Raw genomic sequence first — 22280 nt, forward strand, 5'->3', positions numbered from 1 at the left:
TTCTTTGGCTTGAGAAACATGATGAGGGGGCATGCTATGTTGACATAATTACCTTTATACGCAATTTTATTGGAGGGAACAGTGAACCTCGTCCTACAGTTCAAGCAAAATAGAGGAAATGTTGCAGTCACATAAATAGGAGTGCCATATTGTAAACATAGCATAGTGGTTACCATGCTGTTCAGGGATTGACATGTTTTCCTGGTGTTGATGTTTACATTTTTAAGTACTAATGCATTATACTTGATGAAAGCTGACTGTTCTGATTGCTCCACTCTTTCTTTCAAATGTTTTGTGCCAGGTTTCCATGCTGTGGGAAAGCCTATCCTTGTGATATCTGTCACGATGAAGTGGAAGACCATGTTATGGAGTTAGCAACTCGCATGCTATGTGGTTTTTGTGCTAAGGAACAGGTGAGGAGTTCATTCTAGTGCCAATAAGCACATGCAGGATTCATCCAGCAGATGGCAGCCAAGTCATTTCTTTCTGAGAGCCAGTAATTTCTTTGATGATGCAGATTACCTCTGTATGGACAAATTATAAAACAAGAAAGCATCTAGTGGTTAATGTATAAAATGACAAATACTATTTAGCTGTAGAATAGACACAAGATAAAATGTAACTGTAGCCTTTAACGCAGGATGCTACCAAACTTCTTTTTAAGGTGTGTGCGCGCCTTCAGTGCCAGGATTGAGTTTGATCCTGTTGGTGACTTTGTGGGGAAACTGCGCCATACAGACATGTTGCTCTGGTATACCAGAGCACCGTGTATGGTCTCTATCGAGGCCTCCCGCTTCCATAGAGATGCCACAGCTTCCAGCAGAAGTAAGGAGAGGGAGGATTTACAGTATGAATCTTTCAGCAACATATCAGAGTGGCTGTACACACACTAGATTGTTGGCAGAGATGTGCCTGAGTGCCTCTTCGGAGGTTAGTCTAGCATGTGTACAAGGCTTTAGATAAAGCTGATAGCACACACTACAAACTTAGAGAACACTTACTTTCTCGTTATAATTAGTAGTCCTAATCAAATTTAAGGTTTTTCAAGTAATGTGGTCCCTATTTATAAACTGGATGAAGTCTCTCTGTTGTCCAATCAAATGCAGCCAGCACAACCTTGCATTATCTCCTGTGCAATAATTTACCCTAAACCTTTCCATTATTGCCAACATATACAGAATAAGTTACATAAGACATGCAATGCTGACTTTTTGGCTTGACTACTGATCCATTATGAACACCTTAGTTCTGAATAGGAATGTGAGGAGAGAGCTTACAGATCTAGAATGCAATAGTGTGTGTGTGTAGTCCTGTGCAGGAAGAAAGGTGTGTGTGTGTGGCCATCAGTGCGAGTTTGGTCAGAGGACCTGTGAGATTTCCAGAGGGTCACAATACAAACAGTAGAGGCCTGCAGGATTTATTGCATTGCTGTGACCTCTGAGATAGCCCATAGAAGAATATGAGTGAAATAAGTTTGATGGTGGCACGATTTGTGGTGTCAATAGGAATGTGAAAGACACCTTGGAAGATGATGCTAGTGATTTCAGTACTTTCACTTTAGAGCGTGGCCTGATGAACTCCTCCCTCTTTCCGCCATACTCCAGACCTGGCACCATGGTGCACATGAACGTGTTTGCGGATGCACTTAAAAGCATCAATAATGCAGAGAACCGTGTCAGGCGTCAGGTCCTCATCAGGCCGTGCTCTAAAGTGATTGTGGGCTTCCTTACTGTGATGATGAAGCATGGCTACATTGAGGAGTTTGAAATAATTGATGATCACAGGACTGGAAACATTGTTGTCAATCTTACAGGCAGACTAAACAAGTGTGCAGTCATTAGCCCCAGATTTGATGTGCAACTGAGGGAACTGGAGAGGTAGTGATTTCAGTAGGCAGGAACTGGAGAAGACAATCAGAAGTTATCTAGGAAAAGAAACCGTGGCTAGGAGGTAGAGATCATTAAAAACTGGAACAGCATTCTGAAGCATTTGGAACAGCACTCGAATCTGAACTTTTGCGGACCGTGGCAGGAAGGTTATCTCACCTTTGTCATTGCCTATGTGTGCTGTGCATCATGTTTCCTTCAGTCTTTCCAATACTTCCCCCTTCCGGCTGTGAAGGAGGAAGTATCGCAGAGATGGACCGTGACATGGAACACAGCGCATAGAGTTAACTCCCCCACCCCCTTTTCCAAAGTCTGCAGAAGTTTTAATTCCAGTTCTGATTTGAATGACCATGCCTAGTTGAGAGATAAATGCAATTTGGAGGGAAATATAGGCAAACTGCATGGACTTCAAAAGATGGAAGAAAGGGGCTGAGTCATTGCCATACGCAGGCAGTGAATGACAATATTATTGGTACTAACCACAGCAGAGCACTGCGGATCACGCTTATTGCACAACACGCGGTACTCTGCTGTTGTTAGTACTGGTAATATTGCAATGTGCTGCCTGCGCACAGTAATATTACTATAAGTATGTGAATCAGGCCCAAAGAGAAAATGAAAAGGAGTGAGTGGCTTAAACAAGCAACAGTCAGATGAAAACCCACCCCGCCTTCATGTTTGTTCCCACTACTAGGAGCATTATAAAAGTGTAGTCCACTATATGGGAGGACAGCAGGTGAGACCATGTCAGATAGGCTTAGACATGTTACAGTGACCCCAAAGAAAGTAAGGACATTACAAATAAAAAGGTTTTGAAGACTGAGCAGGCATTCCATAGGTTACCAGATATAGGTGGGTTGAGTGGGAAGAAGTGGAATACGAATATGGTTATTTATTGACAAGTTTTAAAATGTCACCTAGTTGAAAACTCAGAAGAAAAAGTTAATTACATATGGGCCCAGGTGTTGTTTCTACTGACTTCCAAACAAACAAACATTCCTCAGTGATGCACCAGCCAAAAGTAAAGATGTTGCCACCGGTGACTTGCCTAAAGTCTTAACTGAGAAACTCCTTATGTCTGGTTATTAGTTTGCATCTTTTTATTTATTTATTTATTGATTTATTAATTTTTAGATCTCTTTATTAACCCCTTTGGCACTAAGAACGTAACAGCTACATCCTGCATTTGGCTGTATGGAGCTGACGGGACTTAACTGTTACTGACTTCAGGTCTGGGCAATCGCATCGGGACTGAACAGGGAGATTAAGCTGTCACATAACAGCTGACATTTCCCCTCACTGGCTTCTGATCACATGATCGCTATGGCCTAGTGCACGGTCGCGTTTTCAGATCCGATTGCAGATGTGGAAACGCTAGGGCAATGTATTTTAATGGGGTGGTGCACACCAGAGCGGGAGGCATTTTGCAGAAATGCATACTTCCGGGCTGCTGCAGATTTATTATTGCGGAGGCGTTTCTGCCTCCAATGTTAAGTATAGGAAAAACGCAAACCGCTCTGAAAAACGGCAGTTCAGAGTGGTTTTGCAGGCGTTTTTGTTACAGAAGCTGTTCAGTAACAGCTTTACTGTAACAATATCTGAAATCTACTACACCAAAAACGCTTCCCAAAACCGCAAAATGCTAGGTGAAACGCTACAGAAAAATAAGAAAAAGCGTTTCAAAATCTGCTAGCATTTTGCGGATCTGCTAGCGGTTTTTGGTGTGCACCAGGCCTATGTTTACCGCCAATCGTAGTGATCACAAAGCGGAGGCGGAAGAAGAGGACCCACTCACCTTTCCTGACGCTCCTCCAGCGACCGTCTCTCCCCTCCACTCTGCCCGGTGTCCAGCCCTGCACTGCCTCTAGTGTCGGGTCCTGGCTTGATGATGTCATCAAGCTGGGACCCGATACTTAGTGGCAATGCGAGGCTGGACGGCAGGGAGAGCTGCTCGTCGCTGGACCTGGAGAGGTAAGTAAATGTCTGAGGTCACCTAATCCTCTTTATGCGGGTGAAACCTATGCCTGGCTATCTATACTGGGGATACCTCTGCCTAGCTATCTATACTGAGGACACCTATGTCTGACTATCTATACTGGGGTCACCTATGCTTGACTATGTATACTGTACAGTGTACCTACATAAAAGCATTAATACTTACCTGGGACTTCCCCCCCCCCCCCCAGCCCATGGGCTCCCTCTCCATCCTCCAAGGACACTCCTATCCTCCTTCTTGCAGGCCCAGTCTCTCTCTCTAGTGGTCCCAAGGCATGCTGTACTGCATATGTGCGTCACAGCGGCACGCATCCTTATCGTGCTCATAACCCCACCCACTTTTAAAACCACACCCTCTACATAATACAATTTTTAATTAACCTTTTCTGTTAACCATTTCTTTCTTTTTTTTACCATTAAAAATACTTGTATTTTTTTTTTCAGTTCAAGGCAAAAAAAAGTAACACTGTAGCAAAAACCCATCTTTATTTAAAATTAAATATCATCACCATAAATTTTAACAGGATAATTTAAGTTTTGTGATAAACTGGAGAACTAGCCTAATACATTTTCTGGCTTTTATGTACAGTAGCACGTTATAAATTTATAGTTTTACACCTTATAGTATTTAAAACTATAATGGGTAATAGCTAAGAAATGTATTTTTTCAGGGGCTTTTTCTACTTTTTTGCTTTAAAAAGCATAAAAAATAAAATCTTTCTTGGGAAATAAAAATTCCCAAAGAAAGATTTGTTTGTTCTGGGAAAAAAAATAAAAATAAATAAATATATATAATTATCTTGGTAGCCTTGAGTAGTGACATAGCTAAAATATCAAAATTACTCTGGTCCTTTAGGGGTTTTACCGTATATACTCGCAAGCAAGCCGAATTTTTCACCCCCCAAAAAAAGTGGCCCAAAAGTTGGGGGGTCGGCTTGCTTGCGAGTCATGTGCAACAGTGCCAGTATGGGTAGATGGGTGGGTAGGTAGTGCCCCTCCCCGCTCCCCCCGCGGCCGCCGCTGCTATTACCTTAGGAGGCGCCGCTTCCTCTAAACCCGTCATGCTCCGGCGGTAACTAATTCACAGCAGCGCGCTCCTCGGCGCTGCTGTGTGATGACGGAGGAAACCATAGAGAGCGGCTTCCTGTAGCGGCGATATGTATCGCCGCTACTATGGGAACCGCTCTCCATTGTTTCCGACGTCATCACACAGCAGCCGCCGAGGGGCGCGCTGTTGTGAATTAGTTACCGCCGGAGCAGGACGGGGTTAGAGGAAGCGGTGCCGCCTAAGGTAATAGCAGCGGCGGCCGCGGGGAGGGGCACCACCTAACCACCCACCCACCTACTCATACTGGCACTATGCTAGCTATACTGGGGCACTATACTAGCTATACTGGGGCACTACCTACCCATACTGGGCACGATACTAGCTATACTGGGCACTATGCTAGCTATACTGGGGCACTATGCTAGCTATACTGGGGCACTATGCTAGCTATACTGGGACACTATGCTAGCCATACTGGGCACTATACTAGCTATACTTGGCACTATACTAGCTATACTTGGCACTATACTAGCTAAACTTGGCACTATGCTAGCTATACTGGGGCACTATACTAGCTATACTGGGACACTATGCTAGCCATACTGGGCACTATACTAGCTATACTGGGGCACTATGCTAACTATACTGGGCACTAGACTACCTATACTGGGCACTTTACTAGCTATACTGGGGGACTACCTACCCATACTGGGCACTTTATTAGTTATACTGGGCACTTTACTAGCTATACTGGGCACTATACTAGCTATACTGGGACACACTGGGGAGATCACGCGGCCAGCATTTCCTACCCCCGGCTTATATGAGGGTCAATCATTTTTTCCTGGTTTTTCAGGTAAAAGTTGGGGGGGTCGGCTTACATGCGGGTCGGCTTGCTTGCGAGTATATACGGTATATGCCGATGCTCAATTGATTAATGATAAATTAATTTGGGTTCTTTCATAGTAATAATAATCTCTTCTATTCATCCTTGTACATTTATTTGTTTCATTTCTTTCATACATCTCCCAGAGTTCAGTTCTACTTTGGTATAGGGTCTATTCATTCCATTCTTCCTCAAACATTAGGACCTCTCCACATGCCATCTTAATAAATTTGTTCCATTCACTTACATGCATTTATTATCTTTTCAGCCACCTAAGTTGAGCTCTTCGTTAGTAGTAGTCTATACATTCCTTTCATTCTCCTACATTTAGCTAATGTTGTCAAATCTGACAATAATGCCAGAACACCTGATCTGTTGCATGCTTGTCCAGGGTCTATGGCTAAAAGTATTAGAGGCAAGGGATTAGCAGGATAGCCAGGTAACTAGTATTGCTTAAAGAAAATAAATATGGCAGCCTCCCATATTCTTCTCGCTTCAGTTGTCCTTTAAGGATCAACCCCTTTCAATATAATACACTCTGTTTTTTGTTCTGTATCCGATTGATTACCGATTCTAAACAGAGGTTGAAGAGGAGAGGGGAAAAGGGGCACCTTTCCTCACACACCATTCTGCAATCTGAAGTCTCTAGCTACACAGACGTTCAGCCTTACACAGGAGAATTGATTTTCATACAATTCTCTGATTCTATCTATAAAAATGCAATTTATACGGAATATTTATGTTTTACATAAGACATGCCTTGATATTATATCAAAGGCCTTTTCGGCATCAACTGTAGCTACTATAGTCTTTTTTTAAATTTATTTATTTTTTCTTTTCACACTTATGGATAAAGCTGAGGGCTGCATATACAATTCCTTGAATAAATATTTGTAATCGGGCTGAATTTGGTTGCATGTATGGACCAGACCTGCTGCAAAATCTTAGGCCGAAGAGCTCGATTGGGTGTGCAGCAGTAAGGTGTGCGATATCGGGACGAGCAACAGAACTCCCAGCGCTGTCCCCCTAGAGTAGAATGTGCCCCCTCCACCCTGGTGTCTGTGCATGAATACTTCACCTGTCAGTGTCTGCCGCCGTCTCTGTCTCCGCACCAGTACACCAACAACCACGTGGGGCACCTGTGTGGTGAGGAGTGCAGAGACCACAGCAGACACAGACCGTTAATGTATTTATGCACCGGGGGGAGGGGGGGGTGTACATCTTCATTTGGGGTCCAGTTTCCAAGGTTAGTGAAGTTTATGGTGGCCAACAGATCTCTCTCCAATCAGATTTGATCAGAGAGAGATCTGTCTCTAGGTCGATCAGCTGCTAAAATCACTAGATGTATGGGTATCTTTAGAGGGCAGAGGATCAGCAGGACAGACCGGTAATCTGAATTGTTTAAAAGGAAATAATTATGGCAGCCTCCATATTCCTTTCACTTTAGGTTCCCTTTAAGTGATAAGTCTACTTTAAATTGCAGTGGATCAAATGGATGGGAAATTCTAGCATTTGTAGTGGATGACCTTTAACCACTATAGGACCGCCGGTTGGCGTGAACGCGGCGGCTCCTTCAGGACCGCGTAATGCCAATTGGCGTCAAGTCCTGGGTGCGTGTATTCCAGGAGATCGGACACACATCTCTACTTAAATGACGGAGCTCTGCTTCGTTATCAGTCTCCCATCGGCGATTGCCATCTATTTACCACCGTCTATTTACACTGTACCGATCTATGGCAGCGCTGTACTGGGGACAGCCGTGTCACTCGGCTGTCCCCTTGGGAGGCTCAGGAGCGATTTGCTCTCAAAGGCTGATGCCTATGACAGCCGATCGCTGTCATTGGAGGGAGGGAGGGAAAAAAATACAAAAAATAGGAATGTATTAAAAAAATATATAAACAAGTAAATACACCAAAAATAAATAAAATGGGGGAGCGATCAGAGGCCATAAACAGAAAGCTCTGTTGGTGGGCAGAAAAGGGGTGGGGGATTCATTTGTGTGCTGCATGGTATGGCTCTGTAGCAAGCTTTTAAAGCTGCAGAGCCCTAAATTGTAAAACAAAATAGCCTGGTCACTAGGGGGGTGTAAGCCTACGGTATTTTTAAGAGGTTACCGTAATCTTGCAGATGTTTGAATACACCTTCAAAAAAACTTTTTTCTAATTTAATGATTATTTCCTGTTTAGTTTTCACTGTGCCTTACAGAGTACAAATTCCTATGGTTTTATTTCTATGAATTTGAATCTTTGTCCTCTCCATCTAGGCATGTAGTAATGGGAAGCCGTGCATAGCCTGTGGAAACATGATGAATAAAAACATCCAGTCTGTGCATTGGGAAGGAGGCAAAGGCTGCAGGAACAAGGTGAAGATGTCTAGGTATGTATTTACTTCATCACTTTGCACTTTTGTAGTAATATGAGTATGTCGTATACTGCTGGGATATCGTTAAGCAACTCACCAACTGCCTACAGCTACAAACAGGGCCGGCCCGCTCATGAGGCGGGGTGAAATATTTGCCTCAGGCGGCAAAGTTCTAGGGGCGGCATCCGCCCGTCCGTGGGTGCGGGGGGGGGGGGGGCGCCCAGCCGGAGGGGTGGCGGGCAGGTCGGGGGTATTGGGCCTAGCGGTGGGGAGGGGGGTTGAACCCCCCTCCCTCGCCTGGGTCCCCCGATCTGCGCTCCCCTCCAGCTGTAATTACGAAGCAGCCGCTGCCCCATAGTTAGAGGCACGGGTGGGGAGGACTCACCTTTTCCGTGTTCCAGCGTGCGCTCCACTGACGTCACTTCCTGCATCGCCGCCCACTATATTGTAAGTGGACGGCGATGCAGGAAGTGAGGTCAGTAGAAATGCACGCTGGAACGCGGAAAAGGTGAGTCCTCCCCGCCCGTGCCTCTTACTATGGGGCAGCGGCTGCTTCGTAATTACAGCTGGATGGGAAGGGCAGATAGGGGGACCGAGGCGAGGGAGGCCCAATACCCCCGACCTGCCCGCTACCCCTCCGGCTCAGCAGCCCCCCACGTGGAGGGGTGGCGGCTTTAGCAATTTTCTCCTAAATTTGCCTCAGGCGGCAAAAAGTATAGGGCCGGCCCTGGCTACAAAAGAACCATAGGAACAGTTACTAGGTTTGATTCAATGGCTGATGCAGTAAACTAGTCGGTTGTGGCTATGTTCCCTTTTGCTTCAGCATTATATGTTGTTGTTTGTTTGTTTGTTTTTTGTTTAGTTTTTTTTGCTATTCCCTGTGTTTTTGCCTCTACTTTTGTTTGTTCATTTCCTTGTATGTCATTTAGTTTCTTAATGAAGGGCCTGTTTCCACTATGAAGTGATGTTCGTGTGGCTACCTTGCCGCATCGCATCACTTTCGCTGCCAGTCGCGTCACTTCCACATCGGGAGATGCGGAAGTGTATGTGGGGGCGACGGGCGGATGCGCGAGAATCTGCCGCTCTGCACACAATGAAAACTGTTCCATTGACGTTTATTGGTTTCAGGACACCCGCGGTGCGATTTGGCTATGTAGCCGCATCGCACCGCATGTAATGAAAACGGGCCCTTACTCCCAGTGTTTATAATTATTGCAGTCAGTGACATGGGATTTTGTCTTTAGCCTTTGCTTTTATAGAATGTATTTAGTTTATTTGTGACCCTTTGGTTAGTGTAGATCAGGCGTTCTCAACCAGGGTTCCTTGAGTACTCTGCAGGGGTTCCTTGGCATTTTCCCCCATCGTGGGGGACGTATAATAGAGCACATTATAATGGGGGGTATTGTAACAGGAAGCACTAAATTGGGGGGTCAAGAGACAGCGTAATGAGTGGCAGTGTATTAGGGGGTAGTGAAATAGACAGCCACACTTACTTTTAAAGAACAAGCGACACCCATGCTAACCTAGAAATAAAAAACACATATATAAGTAGATAAATACTACTTCTACTTACATAACAGATGTATTGTGCTATCCATGTAATGATTCCTGTGAATTTTATAAAGGAAAAGCAGAAAATCCTATTCTAGGCAGTGGCCATCTTGCCAAGCTAATGCTGACATCATATCCTCCCTGACTCTTGTTTCCCCCCCCCCTCCCTTCTCTTGCTCATTGTGTATTCATTAGCTGCCCTCCTCCTAGAGTCTTCAGACACTCCCACTGAGGTGTATACTAACAACTGCACTGTCTTTTTTTATTTTTTTTTATTTACACATCCAATCACTAAGTCACCTCAACCTTGCTTGTAAACACAAGTAATTAGAGGGTGTTTCTGATAAGCAGCTAGGCAGAGAAATAAAGTTTAGCAAGTTTTGAATGCAGGATTAGCATCTTTATCACTTAATACACTCAGACCAGTTGCTGTTGAAGTTTGATTTTTATGGTGACAATCCCGCTTTAAAGACCATGCCTCCTGCAAAATAAATGCAGGGGTTCTTCGAGACCAAAACATTTTTTTGCAGGGGTTCCTTGAGATTCCAAAGTTGTTTGCAGGGTTCCTCCAGGGTAGAAAGGTTGAGAAAGGCTGGTGTAGATTTTAATGGTCTTGTTAGTTACTAATACTATAATTTTTCCTGACAACGATAATATATACAGATAATAGCTCTCTAGACAATCTAGCCACCTCAGACTTTACATCAAGGATGTTTTGTATTGACGTGTATAACAGTCAGTACTGCTAGGGAGTTTAATCACTTGACCACTGAGGGGTTTTTCCCCTTCTGGACCAGAGCAATTTTTACTTTTCAGTGCTCTTCCCTTTCATTCACCAATAACATAATCATAACTAATCACAACAAAATGATCTATATATTGTTTTTTCCGCCACCAATTAGGCTTTCTTTGGGTGGTATATTATGCAAATAATTATTCTAAATACATTTTAAATGGAATAATAAGAAAAAAAATATTTCTCTGTTTTCGGCCAATATAGTTTTAAAATAAAACTTTCTACTGTGTATAAAACCCACACATTTTATTTGCCCATTTGTCCCAGTTATTGCAACGTTTAAAATATTTCCCTAGTTCAATGTATGGTGCCAATATTTTATTTGGAAATAAAGATGCATTTTTTTTCAGTTTTGCATCCATCATTAATTACAAGCCCATAATTTAAAAAATTAATATACCCTCATGACATGCATATTAAAAAAGTTCAGTCTCTAAGGTTTATGTCTGGTTTGTTTTTTTGTCATTTCATTTATTTATTTATTTAATGCAAAAGTTTTATTTTGGTAACTATGGGAGAGTGTGGGAGGTAAGGAGAATTTTAAATGTACGTGCTGCTTTTATTAAAAAAAAAAATGTATGTAGGTGTAATTTTACTATTTAGCCACAAGATGTCCTCGTGCATTATCTTCCCATGAGTACTATTAGTACGCTAACCAGAAGTAGTGCGTGGATGTGTTACTTTTGCTATTACAATGATCGCAGGCATGTTATTGATGCTGGCGATCAGTGGTGAGCTCCGGATGAAATATGAATCAGTTTTATTCAGATTTCATCCAGATAATTAGTGCAGCTGATGTGGCTGGCGGGGGGGGGGGGGGTTAAACTTACCCAGAAGTCGTCTTCTTTTACCCATCCCACGTCGCGTCTCACACTGCGTTCCAAGCCGCTTCACGTGTCTACAGTGGCTGGATAGTGTACTGGTTAAGGGCTCTGCCTTTGACATGGGAGACCAGGGTTTGAATCCTGGCTAGGTCAAGTACGTATTCAGTAAGGAGTTCAAGGCAAGACTCCCTAACACTGCAGGGTGGCCTCTTGAGCGCGTCCCTGTGGCTGCAGCTCTTGAGCGCTTTGAGTCCGACAGGAGAAAAGCGCTATACAAATGTTTGGATTATTATTATTATTATTATTATTTACTACGCTTCCTCCTTCAACCCGGAAGGAGGAAGCGCAGTAGTCACAAGAACGCGGCTTGGAATGCGACGTGGGAGGGGTTAAAAAAGAAAACTTCTGGGTAAGTTTAACCCCCCTCACCCACCCGCTCAGCTGCACTAATTACCTGGGTGAAATCTGAATGAAACTCATTCGGATTTCTTACGAAGCTCATGCCTGCTGGCGATCACTGACATGGGTACTTAGATGAATGAATTAATCTCCCCTCTAATGATCGGCGGTGAAAACGCGCACGGGAGCAAGTGGGAGTGCGCGGGTAGCAATAGACTAATATCTACGACCCTGGGATTTCAGATGAAGTTAATACACCGCCCATCAGACTTGCTCCCTCCTTCAACACATTCAAGTCAGCCCTCAAAACTCACCTCTTTATGATGGCCTACCCATCCCCTACCACATAGTAACTCTCTACTGAATATTTGTTCCACAGCCCTACCTAGTGCTTCCACCCCCCCTCCTTTAGATTGTAAGCCTCTGGCAGGGTCCTCCATTGCCTAGTGTAGTCTATAGGATTGTGTGCTCCTTTCCTATGTCAGCCTATACTTGTATTACTAAGCCTACCTAACAGCATATATCACATGATCGTGTATCTTGTACCGTTTGTCTTGTATAACTTTGTTCTATGTTACATAACCTTGTCATGTCTGTCATCCTTATATCATTGTATATATTGTCCAGCACTGCGTAATATGTTGGCTCTTTATAAATACAATAAATAGTAATAATACAGATCAAGTCCTAAATTAAGACTTTATGTGATTATTTGTCTACATCATAAAATTACATTTTATATTTATGTATACGAATGCCTTTTTGATGCATATTATTTTATATTTTATTTTTTGCTTCCACTTGGGGATTGTTCTTTTATTTATGGAACAGTTTTCTTTTTGTAAATTTAACTTGTTACTTATGCTCTTATGTATGCATCACGGCCTGTTTCCACTACACGCAGATTCTGCATGCAGAAAACTGACTCCAATGAATGCCTATGGGCCTGTTTCCACTGAACACGAATTCTCTGATGCAGATTTCCCATAGGTATTCATTGGAGTCTATAAGGGCCTGTTTCCACTACACGCAGATTCTGCATGCAGAAAACTGACTCCAATGAATGCCTATGGGCCTGTTTCCACTGAACACGAATTCTCTGATGCAGATTTCCCATAGGTATTCATTGGAGTCTATAAGGGCCTGTTTCCACTACACGCAGATTCTGCATGCAGAAAACTGACTCCAATGAATGCCTATGGGCCTGTTTCCACTGAACGCGAATTCTCTGATGCAGATTTCCCATAGGCATTCATTGGAGTCAGTTTTCTGCATGCAGAATCTGCGTGTAGTGGAAACAGGCCCTCAATAGTTTTTTTCGTAGCCAGTTTACTTTTAGTGTCTGTTATATATAACTGGGTTACAGATGGCAAACTGGTGCCTTTTGAAGACTCCAGTGTGATCTTTACTGGACTTGTTAACCACTTGAGGACCACAGTCTTTTCGCCCCTTAAAGGGACACTTAAGTCAAACAAAAAAAAATGAGTTTTACTCGCCTATGGCTTCCAATAGCCCCCTGCAGCTTTCCAGTACCCTCGCCGTCTCCCTCCGATCCTCCTGGCCCTGCCGGCAGCCACTTCCTGCTTCGGTGACAGGAGCTGACAGGCTGGGGACGCGAGTGATTCTTCGCGTTCCCAGACACATTAGCACCCTCTATGCTGCTATATGGTATATGATATATGCTATAGCAGCATAGATGGTGCTATTGTGGCCAGGAACGCGAAGAATCACTCGTGTCCCCAGCCTGTCAACTCCTGTCACCGAAACTGGAAGTGGCTGCCGGCGGGGCCAGGAGGATCGGAGGGAGATGGCGAGGGCACCGGACAGCTGCAGGGGGCTATTGGAAGCCCCAGGTGAGTAAAACTCATTTTTTTTGTTTGACTTAAGTGTCCCTTTAAGGACCAGAGCCTTTTTTTCCATTCAGACCACTGCAGCTTTCACGGTTTATTGCTCGGTCATACAACCTACCACCTAAATGAATTTTACCTCCTTTTCTTGTCACCAATACAGCTTTCTTTTGGTGCTATTTGATTGCTGCTGCGAGTTTTACTTTTTATTATATTCATCAAAAAAGACATGAATTTTGTCAAAAAAATGACTTTTTTAACTTTCTGTGCTGACATTTTTTAAATAAAGTATAATTTCCTATACATTTGAGCTCGAAAGTTATTCTGCTACATGTCTTTGATAAAAAAAAAAAACATTCAGTGTATGTATATTGGATTAAAAGTTATAGCGTTTACAAACTATGGTGCCAAAAGTAAATTTTCCCATTTTGAAGCATCTCTGCCTTTTCTAACCACCTGTCATGTTTCATAAGGTGCTAAAATTCCAGGATAGTATAAATACCCCCCAAATGACCCCATTTTGGAAAGAAGACATCCCAAAGTATTCAGTGAGAGGCATGGTGAGTTCATAGAAGATTTTATTTTTTGTCACAAGTTAGCGGAAAATGACACTTTGTGAAAAAAAAAACAATACAAATCAATTTCTGCAAACTTGTAACAAAAAATAAAATCTTCTATGAACTCATCATACACCTAACATAATACCTTGGGGTGTCTTCTTTCTAAAATGGGGTCACTTGTAGGGTTCCTATACTGCCCTGGCATTTTAGGGGCCCTAAACCGCGAGGAGTAGTCTGGAAACCAAATGCCGCAAAATGACCCTTGAAATCCTAAAGGTACTCATTGGACTTTGGGCCCCTTAGCGCAGTTAGGGTGCAAAAAAGTGTCACATGTGGTATCGCCGTACTCAGGAGAAGTAGTATAATGTGTTTTGGGGTGTATTTTTACATATAACCATGCTGGGTGGGAGAAATATCTCTGTAAATGACACATTTTTGATTTTTTTTTTACACACAATTGTCCATTTACAGAGAGATTTCTCCCACTCAGCATGGGTATGTGTAAAAATACACCACAAAACACATTATACTACTTCTCCTGAGTACGGCGATACCACATGTGTGACACTTTTTTGCAGCCTAGGTGCGCTAAGGGGCCCAACGTCCTATTCACAGGTCATTTTGAGGCATTTGTTTTCTAGACTACTCCTCACGGTTTAGGGCCCCTAAAATGCCAGGGCAGTATAGGAACTCCACAAGTGACCCCATTTTAGAAAAAAGACACCCCAAGGTATTCCGTTAGGAGTATGGTGAGTTCATAGAAGATTTTATTTTTTGTCACAAGTTAGTGAAAAATGACACTTTGTGAAAAAAACAATAAAAATCAATTTCCGCTAACTTTTGACAAAAAATAAAATCTTCTATGAACTCGTCATACACCTAACAGAATACCTTGGGGTGTCTTTTTTCTAAAATGGGGTCACTTGTGGGGTTCCTATACTGCCCTGGCATTTTACGGGCCCAAAACCATGAGTAGTCTGGAAACCAAATTTCTAAAAATGACTGTTCAGGAGTATAAGCATCTGCAAATTTTGATGACAGGTGGTCTATGAGGGGGCAAAGGTTGTGGAATCGGTCATAAGCAGGGTGGCCTCTTAGACGACAGGTTGTATTGGGCCTGATCTGATGGATAGGAGTGCTAGGGGGGGGTGACAGGAGGTGATTGATGGGTGTCTCAGGGGGTGGTTAGAGGGGAAAATAGATGCAATTAATGCACTGGGGAGGTGATCGGAAGGGGGTCTGAGGGGGGTCTGAGGGTTTGGCCGAGTGATCAGGAGCCCACACGGGGCAAATTAGGGCCTGATCTGATGGGTAGGTGTGCTAGGGGGTGACAGGAGGTGATTGATGGGTGTCTCAAGGTGTGATTAGAGGGGGGAAATAGATGCAAGCAATGCACTGGCGAGGTGATCAGGGCTGGGGTCTAAGGGCGTTCTGAGGGTGTGGGCGGGTGATTGGGTGCCCTCGGGGCAGATAGGGGTCTAATCTGATGGGTATCAGTGACAGGGGCTGATTGATGGGTGATCAGTGGGTGATTAGATGGCAGAACAGATGTAAACAATGCACTTTGGAGGTGATCTGAGGGTAGGTCTGGGGCAATCTGATGGTGTGGGTGGGTGATCAGATTGCCCGCAAGGGGCAGATCAGGGGCTGATTGATGGGTGGCAGTAACAGGGGGTGATTGATGGGTGGCAGTGACAGGGGGTGATTGATAGGTGATTGACAGGTGATCAGTGGGTTATTACAGGGAAGACCAGATGTAAATAATGCACTGGCAAATTGATAAGGGGGGGTCTGAGGGCAATCTGAGCGTGTAAGGCGGGTGATTGGGTGCCCGCAAGGGGCAGATTAGGGTCTATTCTGATGGGTAACAGTGACAGGTGGTGATAGGGGGTGATTGATGGGTAATTAGTGGGTGTTTAGAGGAGAGAACAGATGTAAACACTGCACTTGGGAGGTGATCTGATGTCGGATCTGCGGGCGATCTATTGGTGTGGGTGGGTGATCAGATTGCCCGCAAGGGGCAGGTTAGGGGCTGATTGATGGGTGGCAGTGACAGGGGGTGATTGATGGGTGATTGACAGGTGATCAGTGGGTTATTACAGGGGGGATAGAGGCATACAGTACACAGGGGGGGCGGGGGGGTCTGGGCAGTTTAGGGTTAAAAAAAATAACATTGACAGATAGTGACAGGGAGTGATTAGGGGGGTGACTGGGTGCTAACAGTGGTCTGGGGGGTGGTCTGAGGGGTGCTGTGGGCGATCAGGGGGCAGGGGGGGGGGAAATCAGTGTGCTTGGGTGCAGACTAGGGTGGCCTCGGACACTGGGACCACCAGGGCAGGAGGCAGCCTGTATAATAGGCTTTGTATACATTACAAAGCCTATTATACGCGTGTCATGCGGCGATCCGGGTGATAGTAACCTGCCGGCGCTTCCGAACGGCCGGCGGGTTACAGCGCGAGGGGGGCGGAGCCAGTCGTCGGCGGCTGATCGTGTCACGAATGACGCGATCGCCGCATAACCACGCCTGCCGCCGCCCCTGCCGATGGGCGTATTGCGGGCGTTTAGGCCCGGTCTTTGCCGCCGCCCATCGGCTGGGGGCGGTCCTTAAGTGGTTAAAGTGTACCTGAGATGAAAGACATCTCAGGTACCATACTTACCTGGGGCTTCTTTAAGCCTCCTTGAGGCTGCTCAATCCCTTGCTGTCTCCCCGGGCCACTCCTGTCCCCTGCAATACAACCCGAAAGCCTGGTCGAGTCGCACTTCGTCATGCATGTGCGGCCAGGCGTACTCCCCTCGTCACCTCCTATCCTAACCGCAGGACGCTCCCAGCCGCGGGAGTGCCACGGGCCGCACATGCACATTGAAGCACGACTTGGCCAGGCTTTTGGGCCATATTGTGGGGGACAGGAGCAACCCGAGGAGACAACAAGGGATTATCTGAAAGAGGCTAAGGCCATCTGTAAGTGGCTGCTTGCCTCTCCTCTCACTCGTAATGCCAGCCTCTTGTCTCTATGTACTGGATCCTGGCTTGATGACGACACAAAAGGTTTGCGTTAGTACCAGTGAGAGGAGAGAGCCAATCACCACAGGAACCACGAGGGGTGAGACATACTTACTCAGCCATGCTTCCAACTTGTTGCCAGTCTCCACAGGAGAAGGGGGGAAATGGGAAATGCACATCAGGGCATTACACCCTGGATAGTACTCCATCGTATGGAAGCAATACATTTCAGGATCACTTTAAAGCCTTATTATGAATTGCTTTAAAGCCCATGACATTAACTGATTTGAAAATGTTTACTTACTTGCAGGAAGGATAAGCAAAAATACTCAAATTGCTCAAAGACTATTTCACGGAAGAGTACAACCAAGTGAATCCGTTCCATGCTCAGCTGAACACTTGTGAAGGGGGGTAAGCACATTCCTTATACCAGCTATTCCTTTTTACAGGCTGCTAGTATTTCATGGTTACTTTTACAATGCTCAGTAGCGATGGTCAGTGAGATGCTAGTAATTCCGGCTTGCATGCAGATACAGAATGAGATAAACATACGTAAAGTAGCAATCCTACATAAAACTTGGATTTGTTCCCTATTTTCATTATTCTTCTCTGTAAGGGTTAATAAACAAGTACTATAAATTCCAGTCTCTATGTAGTCAGTGTCAGACTGCAGCATAATTCTCCCTAATAACTAATAAAAGGTTATAAAGCATTTGACACACATTCCTGGAAGCATGGAAGCGATAAGAAGTTCTATAATTCATCATTATTCTCTATGGGAGCTGAAGAAATATGAGTGGCAGCAGTTGTCAGTTTTTCTTCAAATATACATTTTAACCCTTAAAACCAAAATAAGCATGTAAGATTCCAGGAAAATCTTGTTCAGGATTATTTATACAGATAGAATTGTTATAACTCCTAGTATATTTTTGCTTCAGTTGAATTTTAAAGAAAATCTGTACTGTGAAAATCTTACATAAATAAAAGTACCAGCGTGTTTGTTGTCTTCTCCTAGCCCCCATTGTAACATTTTTGGTGCTCCTGCTGCTTTCTTGGTGATAAAATCACTGTTTTATTTATTGTTTTTGTAAACAATGAAGATGGCTGCTAAACAGGAACTACATCAGAGCAGGTGCCTGTTTGCAGAGGCTTCTCTCAAAAGTGACTTGACTGCTGTAATGTTTCTCCCACTTGTTGCCTTAGCTGCTTGTCTGGGCTTTGAACTGATCTTTCTGCACTCACAGCTGTTCACAAGGTCACAGACACGCTGGCTGTGAGCAGAGACCTGTCTGTGAGGGATAAACAAAGCACACACACAGAGCCTGCAGGGGGTGTGCATAACTTCTCCCTATCACAGCAAAAGGCAGTGCATTCCTCTGTGCCTTGACAAACCTTGACAAAGGTAGGATTAGGTATAGAAGATTAGATCTATTACAGAGACAGTGCAACTAGAAAGGCTGCAGTAAACCAGACCACATTAGAACAGGTATAGGAACTTATAGGATAAAAGAAATAAGGCTGAAAATTTTGTTAGTCTCTTTAAGAGTGCTTATAGAGTTAAGAAAAAGCCCAAATGTGTGGGATCCAGGATCCAGAGGCTTCCCCTCCCTAAGGTAAGTATACATAATAGGCTCCAGCAAACCTTGCGGTCTTGCTTAAGCCAAACACAATCACCCAGAGTACAATGAACGATATGCAATAATCACGAATGTAATAATCTGTAGTAGTAAATCCTACCAGAGTGTGAGATGTCAGATTTTAATTGCACAACCATTGAATACAATTTAGGGGTGGTGCACACCAAGAGTGCTTCTGAGCGCTTTTAAAACCGTTAGCGCTTGGAAAAGCGATTGGCTAATGTATTTGTATGGGATGGATCACACCAGAGCGATGTGATTTAATTTTTTTTCCCCCCAAAATGCAAATGTGGGTCCTGCGATTTAGCCTCAATATTAAGTATAGGAAAGTGGAAAATCGCTCTGAAAAGCGCTAGATCAGAGCGATTTTCCAAGTGTTTTTGTTATATAACCAGTACACTACCAGCTGTACAGTACCTAAAAAAAAAAAAAAAAATACACAAAAACACGCCAAAACTTCTAAAAGTACTGAGCATTTGCGATTACGCTAGCGCTCTTAGGTGTGCACCGGCCCTAACTCCGGAGTAAACGCTCTGGAGACATTGAATTAATTGCTTGTTTTTTGCTTGCATTTTGGTGGCAACCATGTGAACATTATGTATTTATGATTTATATAGCACTTCCACAGTGCTTGGCAACATATACTGTACAGTGTTGTTACTGACTATCCCTCAGAGGTGCTCACAATCTAATCCCTACCATACTCCTATGACCATCCTAGTCTAGCCCCAATTTTTGCTGGAAAGCCAATTAACTTATCTGTATGTTTTCAGGGTGTAGATTAGAAAGTAGTGTCCTGGCCCAAATACAGACTGGTCACTCGGCTATGCATGAGGAAAGTGTAACCAAGAATGTTTTCCTGCATAATTATGAATCAAAAAATTGTAAAACTGTATGTAGCATTTCAACATTTTTTTTCAACATATTTCTAATTAATTTACATTTCCACCCCTTGCAGAGGCATAATTATGTTGCACTCTTTCACCCAGAACACCATCTAGTTCAGTACTGCTTTTGACCACAAGAGGGAGGAACATTATTACAAATTCTACAAGCTGCAAATAACATTCCATGGCTATCCCTCCTCAAACAACAAAGAGCTCCAACCAAAACTTTTAATTTGATCTTAGAGTGGGGTAGGGTTAGACCCTACGTCAGAATTTTACTGCTGTCCTTGCTGGGTAGAATTACTCAACATCCAGTCCTAGGCACATTACAGGAAAATAGAAGAAATCCCACAAGAAAAGGGAGATCACATCTCTTAAGGATAGTTATCTCCAGTTTCTCCACATAATCAATTTTAAGGGGAACCTATAGCAGCAGATTTTCAAAAGATTTCAGCATGGATTAGGTTGTACCACAGAGTTGCACTGCTCGATGTAGTGAAATGCTATGGGTTAGAAGCCTATGTGTCCCTCGCCACAGCTCTGCTCTCAGGCAGTCTCAGTCTTTCCATAGCGCCGCTTGGGGTCACTCTCCTGTGGCCGGGAACATTATCCACAGGTGTAGAAGTACTGCAGGAAGCTCACGGCCGCGGGACGCAAGCCATGTGGCCGTGCACTCATTCGTGCTCAGAAACCACCGACCTGGCCATGTCTGCAGCTGCTTCGAAGGAGGCCCTGTGAGAATGCCTGAAAGTGGAATTGCAGCGAGGGACACATAGGTTTCTAGGGGCTGGAGGAACCCCCAGGTAAGCATATCTGAAGTTTTTAAATTTGCCTCATGCATCCTTTAAAGACAACCTGAGCCAAGGTGATTTTTGGGGGTGGGGTGGGGGTGGGGGGGTCAGGTGGGACACAGAGGAATGTTCTCTGCCTCATGACATGCCTCTGTGTCCCCCAACCACCGCTCTCTGCCCCCACCACCACCACCACACTATGGCCCCCCGAGATTAGCAACAAATTTGTCGCTAACTCGGAGGTAAACACAGGGGCAAGGAACTCCCTGTTCAAAACGCCCACCAGGGGCGTTCCTACAGGGTTTCCTGATCTCCCCGGCCACGCCCCTGCTGCTTTCCCGCCTCCCTGCACACTGTGAGAGACACACAGTCTCTCAGTGCAGCGTTGTGACCTATAGGTCACGAAAGTGAAAGTGGGCCATTGCGGCCCACGGGAGCAGCGTTTTTTGGAGGGTTTGAGGAAAGATTTGTTGCAGTCTTTTTGTAATTGTTTTTTATTTCTTAGTGTACTTTAGTGTGTTTCCAATATGGTCTTGCATTATCTATTTTACACCATTTTTAAGAAGTAGGTAAATAAAAAAATCTGTTTTAACCTCCTAATTGCCATTTTGTTTTTCAGATTCCAAATTGTTGTTTATTCGAAGGGATATATCCAGTACTCAAACCCCTGGTGTTGCAAATAGCAACTGGAACAAATGGCTTGTGGAATCGGTTTGAACTTTAGAATGGAAAGCACTTACATTTTGCAGTGTAATTTTCTTACGCAAGTAGTAGCTATATATGGCTTTGCACACATCAAGATTTAATCGCAGACAAATAATCCGAATAATAAACCAATTACAGATATTATGTTTAATTTAATTGGACTAGTGAACGCATACATCATCTGTCCGCATATTATTCCAGACCCATCCCATTCATTTATATGCTGTAACTAGAGACAGCCGGTGAGATGCTAATCATTTTTAGTTGATGCAAATTTAATGTTGATTTTATGCAAATTATGCAGCTTGGAATTAGACCAATCACAATCATTACTTGTGCTGGGAATACACGATGCGTTTTTGAGGCAGAAAGATAATTTCCAACATGTCCGAACTCTCAATCGTTTTACCACTCGATTTCTGATAGAAGTGAATAGAAATTGATAAGAAAAGATAAGAGAATCGAGCCAGAAATGGAGCGGAAAGACAAATCGAAACACGATCAAACGGCAAATCAACTGCAAAAACACATCGTGTATTCCCAGCATTAGGTATTTAATTGACCCAATTCCAAGCTGAATACAATTCAGTCAAATGAATCTAAAATTTCTATCAACTTTATCAATTGTTAGCTTCTCATTCACCATCTCTAGCTGTAATGCAAGTGCAGAACTTTGCAATGCCTGCTTGAGCGAGATATCTTTTAATCATTCTCCACACTTGTGTGCAATAAATCTTTGTTTGATTTAGAATATCGTCACACTTGTTTCTGTTGGCATTACATGATCAGTTATTAGTTTGAAAGATCTGCAACACTGGCATATAACCACGCTGTGGACACCGCATAAGTTCTTAAAGCAGAACTGAAAATAAACGTGCGAGGTTCAGTATACATGCCCGGATAAGCCCTCTTGCACAAACACCGCTCCCCCATGTGCCGATGTCACCTCCATGCAGAACGTGATTTGGAAAATTCGGGCAGGTGTAGAGTGCGCTGCAGAGCGTGCTTCAGCATGTATAGCTACCTGTCCGGCTTGCATTCTTTAGTGTCCTGTGCAGCTTCTGAACTGGCTGCTAGTTTCAGGCTCACTGTCATGTTACTGCAGT

At 44.0% G+C, this 22280-nt stretch overlaps 1 protein-coding gene across 5 annotated transcripts in view; it reads left to right on the forward strand.

The window, feature by feature from the left end:
* LOC137563416 (uncharacterized) overlaps window positions 1-21925 on the forward strand; it is a 60666-nt gene extending 38741 nt beyond the window's left edge. For all 5 annotated transcript variants that reach the window (XM_068275832.1, XM_068275831.1, XM_068275835.1 and 2 more), the window contains exons 10-13: window positions 302-413; window positions 8079-8191; window positions 17465-17565; window positions 21089-21925. In XM_068275832.1, the coding sequence (XP_068131933.1) occupies window positions 302-413; window positions 8079-8191; window positions 17465-17528 (289 nt within the window). In that variant the 3' untranslated portion in view covers window positions 17529-17565; window positions 21089-21925. The remainder of the gene's footprint in view (window positions 1-301; window positions 414-8078; window positions 8192-17464; window positions 17566-21088) is intronic.
* The last annotated feature ends 355 nt before the right edge of the window (window positions 21926-22280 follow it).

Source organism: Hyperolius riggenbachi, chromosome 3, assembly GCF_040937935.1.
Source record: "Hyperolius riggenbachi isolate aHypRig1 chromosome 3, aHypRig1.pri, whole genome shotgun sequence".
In the NCBI taxonomy this organism is placed as follows: domain Eukaryota; kingdom Metazoa; phylum Chordata; class Amphibia; order Anura; family Hyperoliidae; genus Hyperolius; species Hyperolius riggenbachi.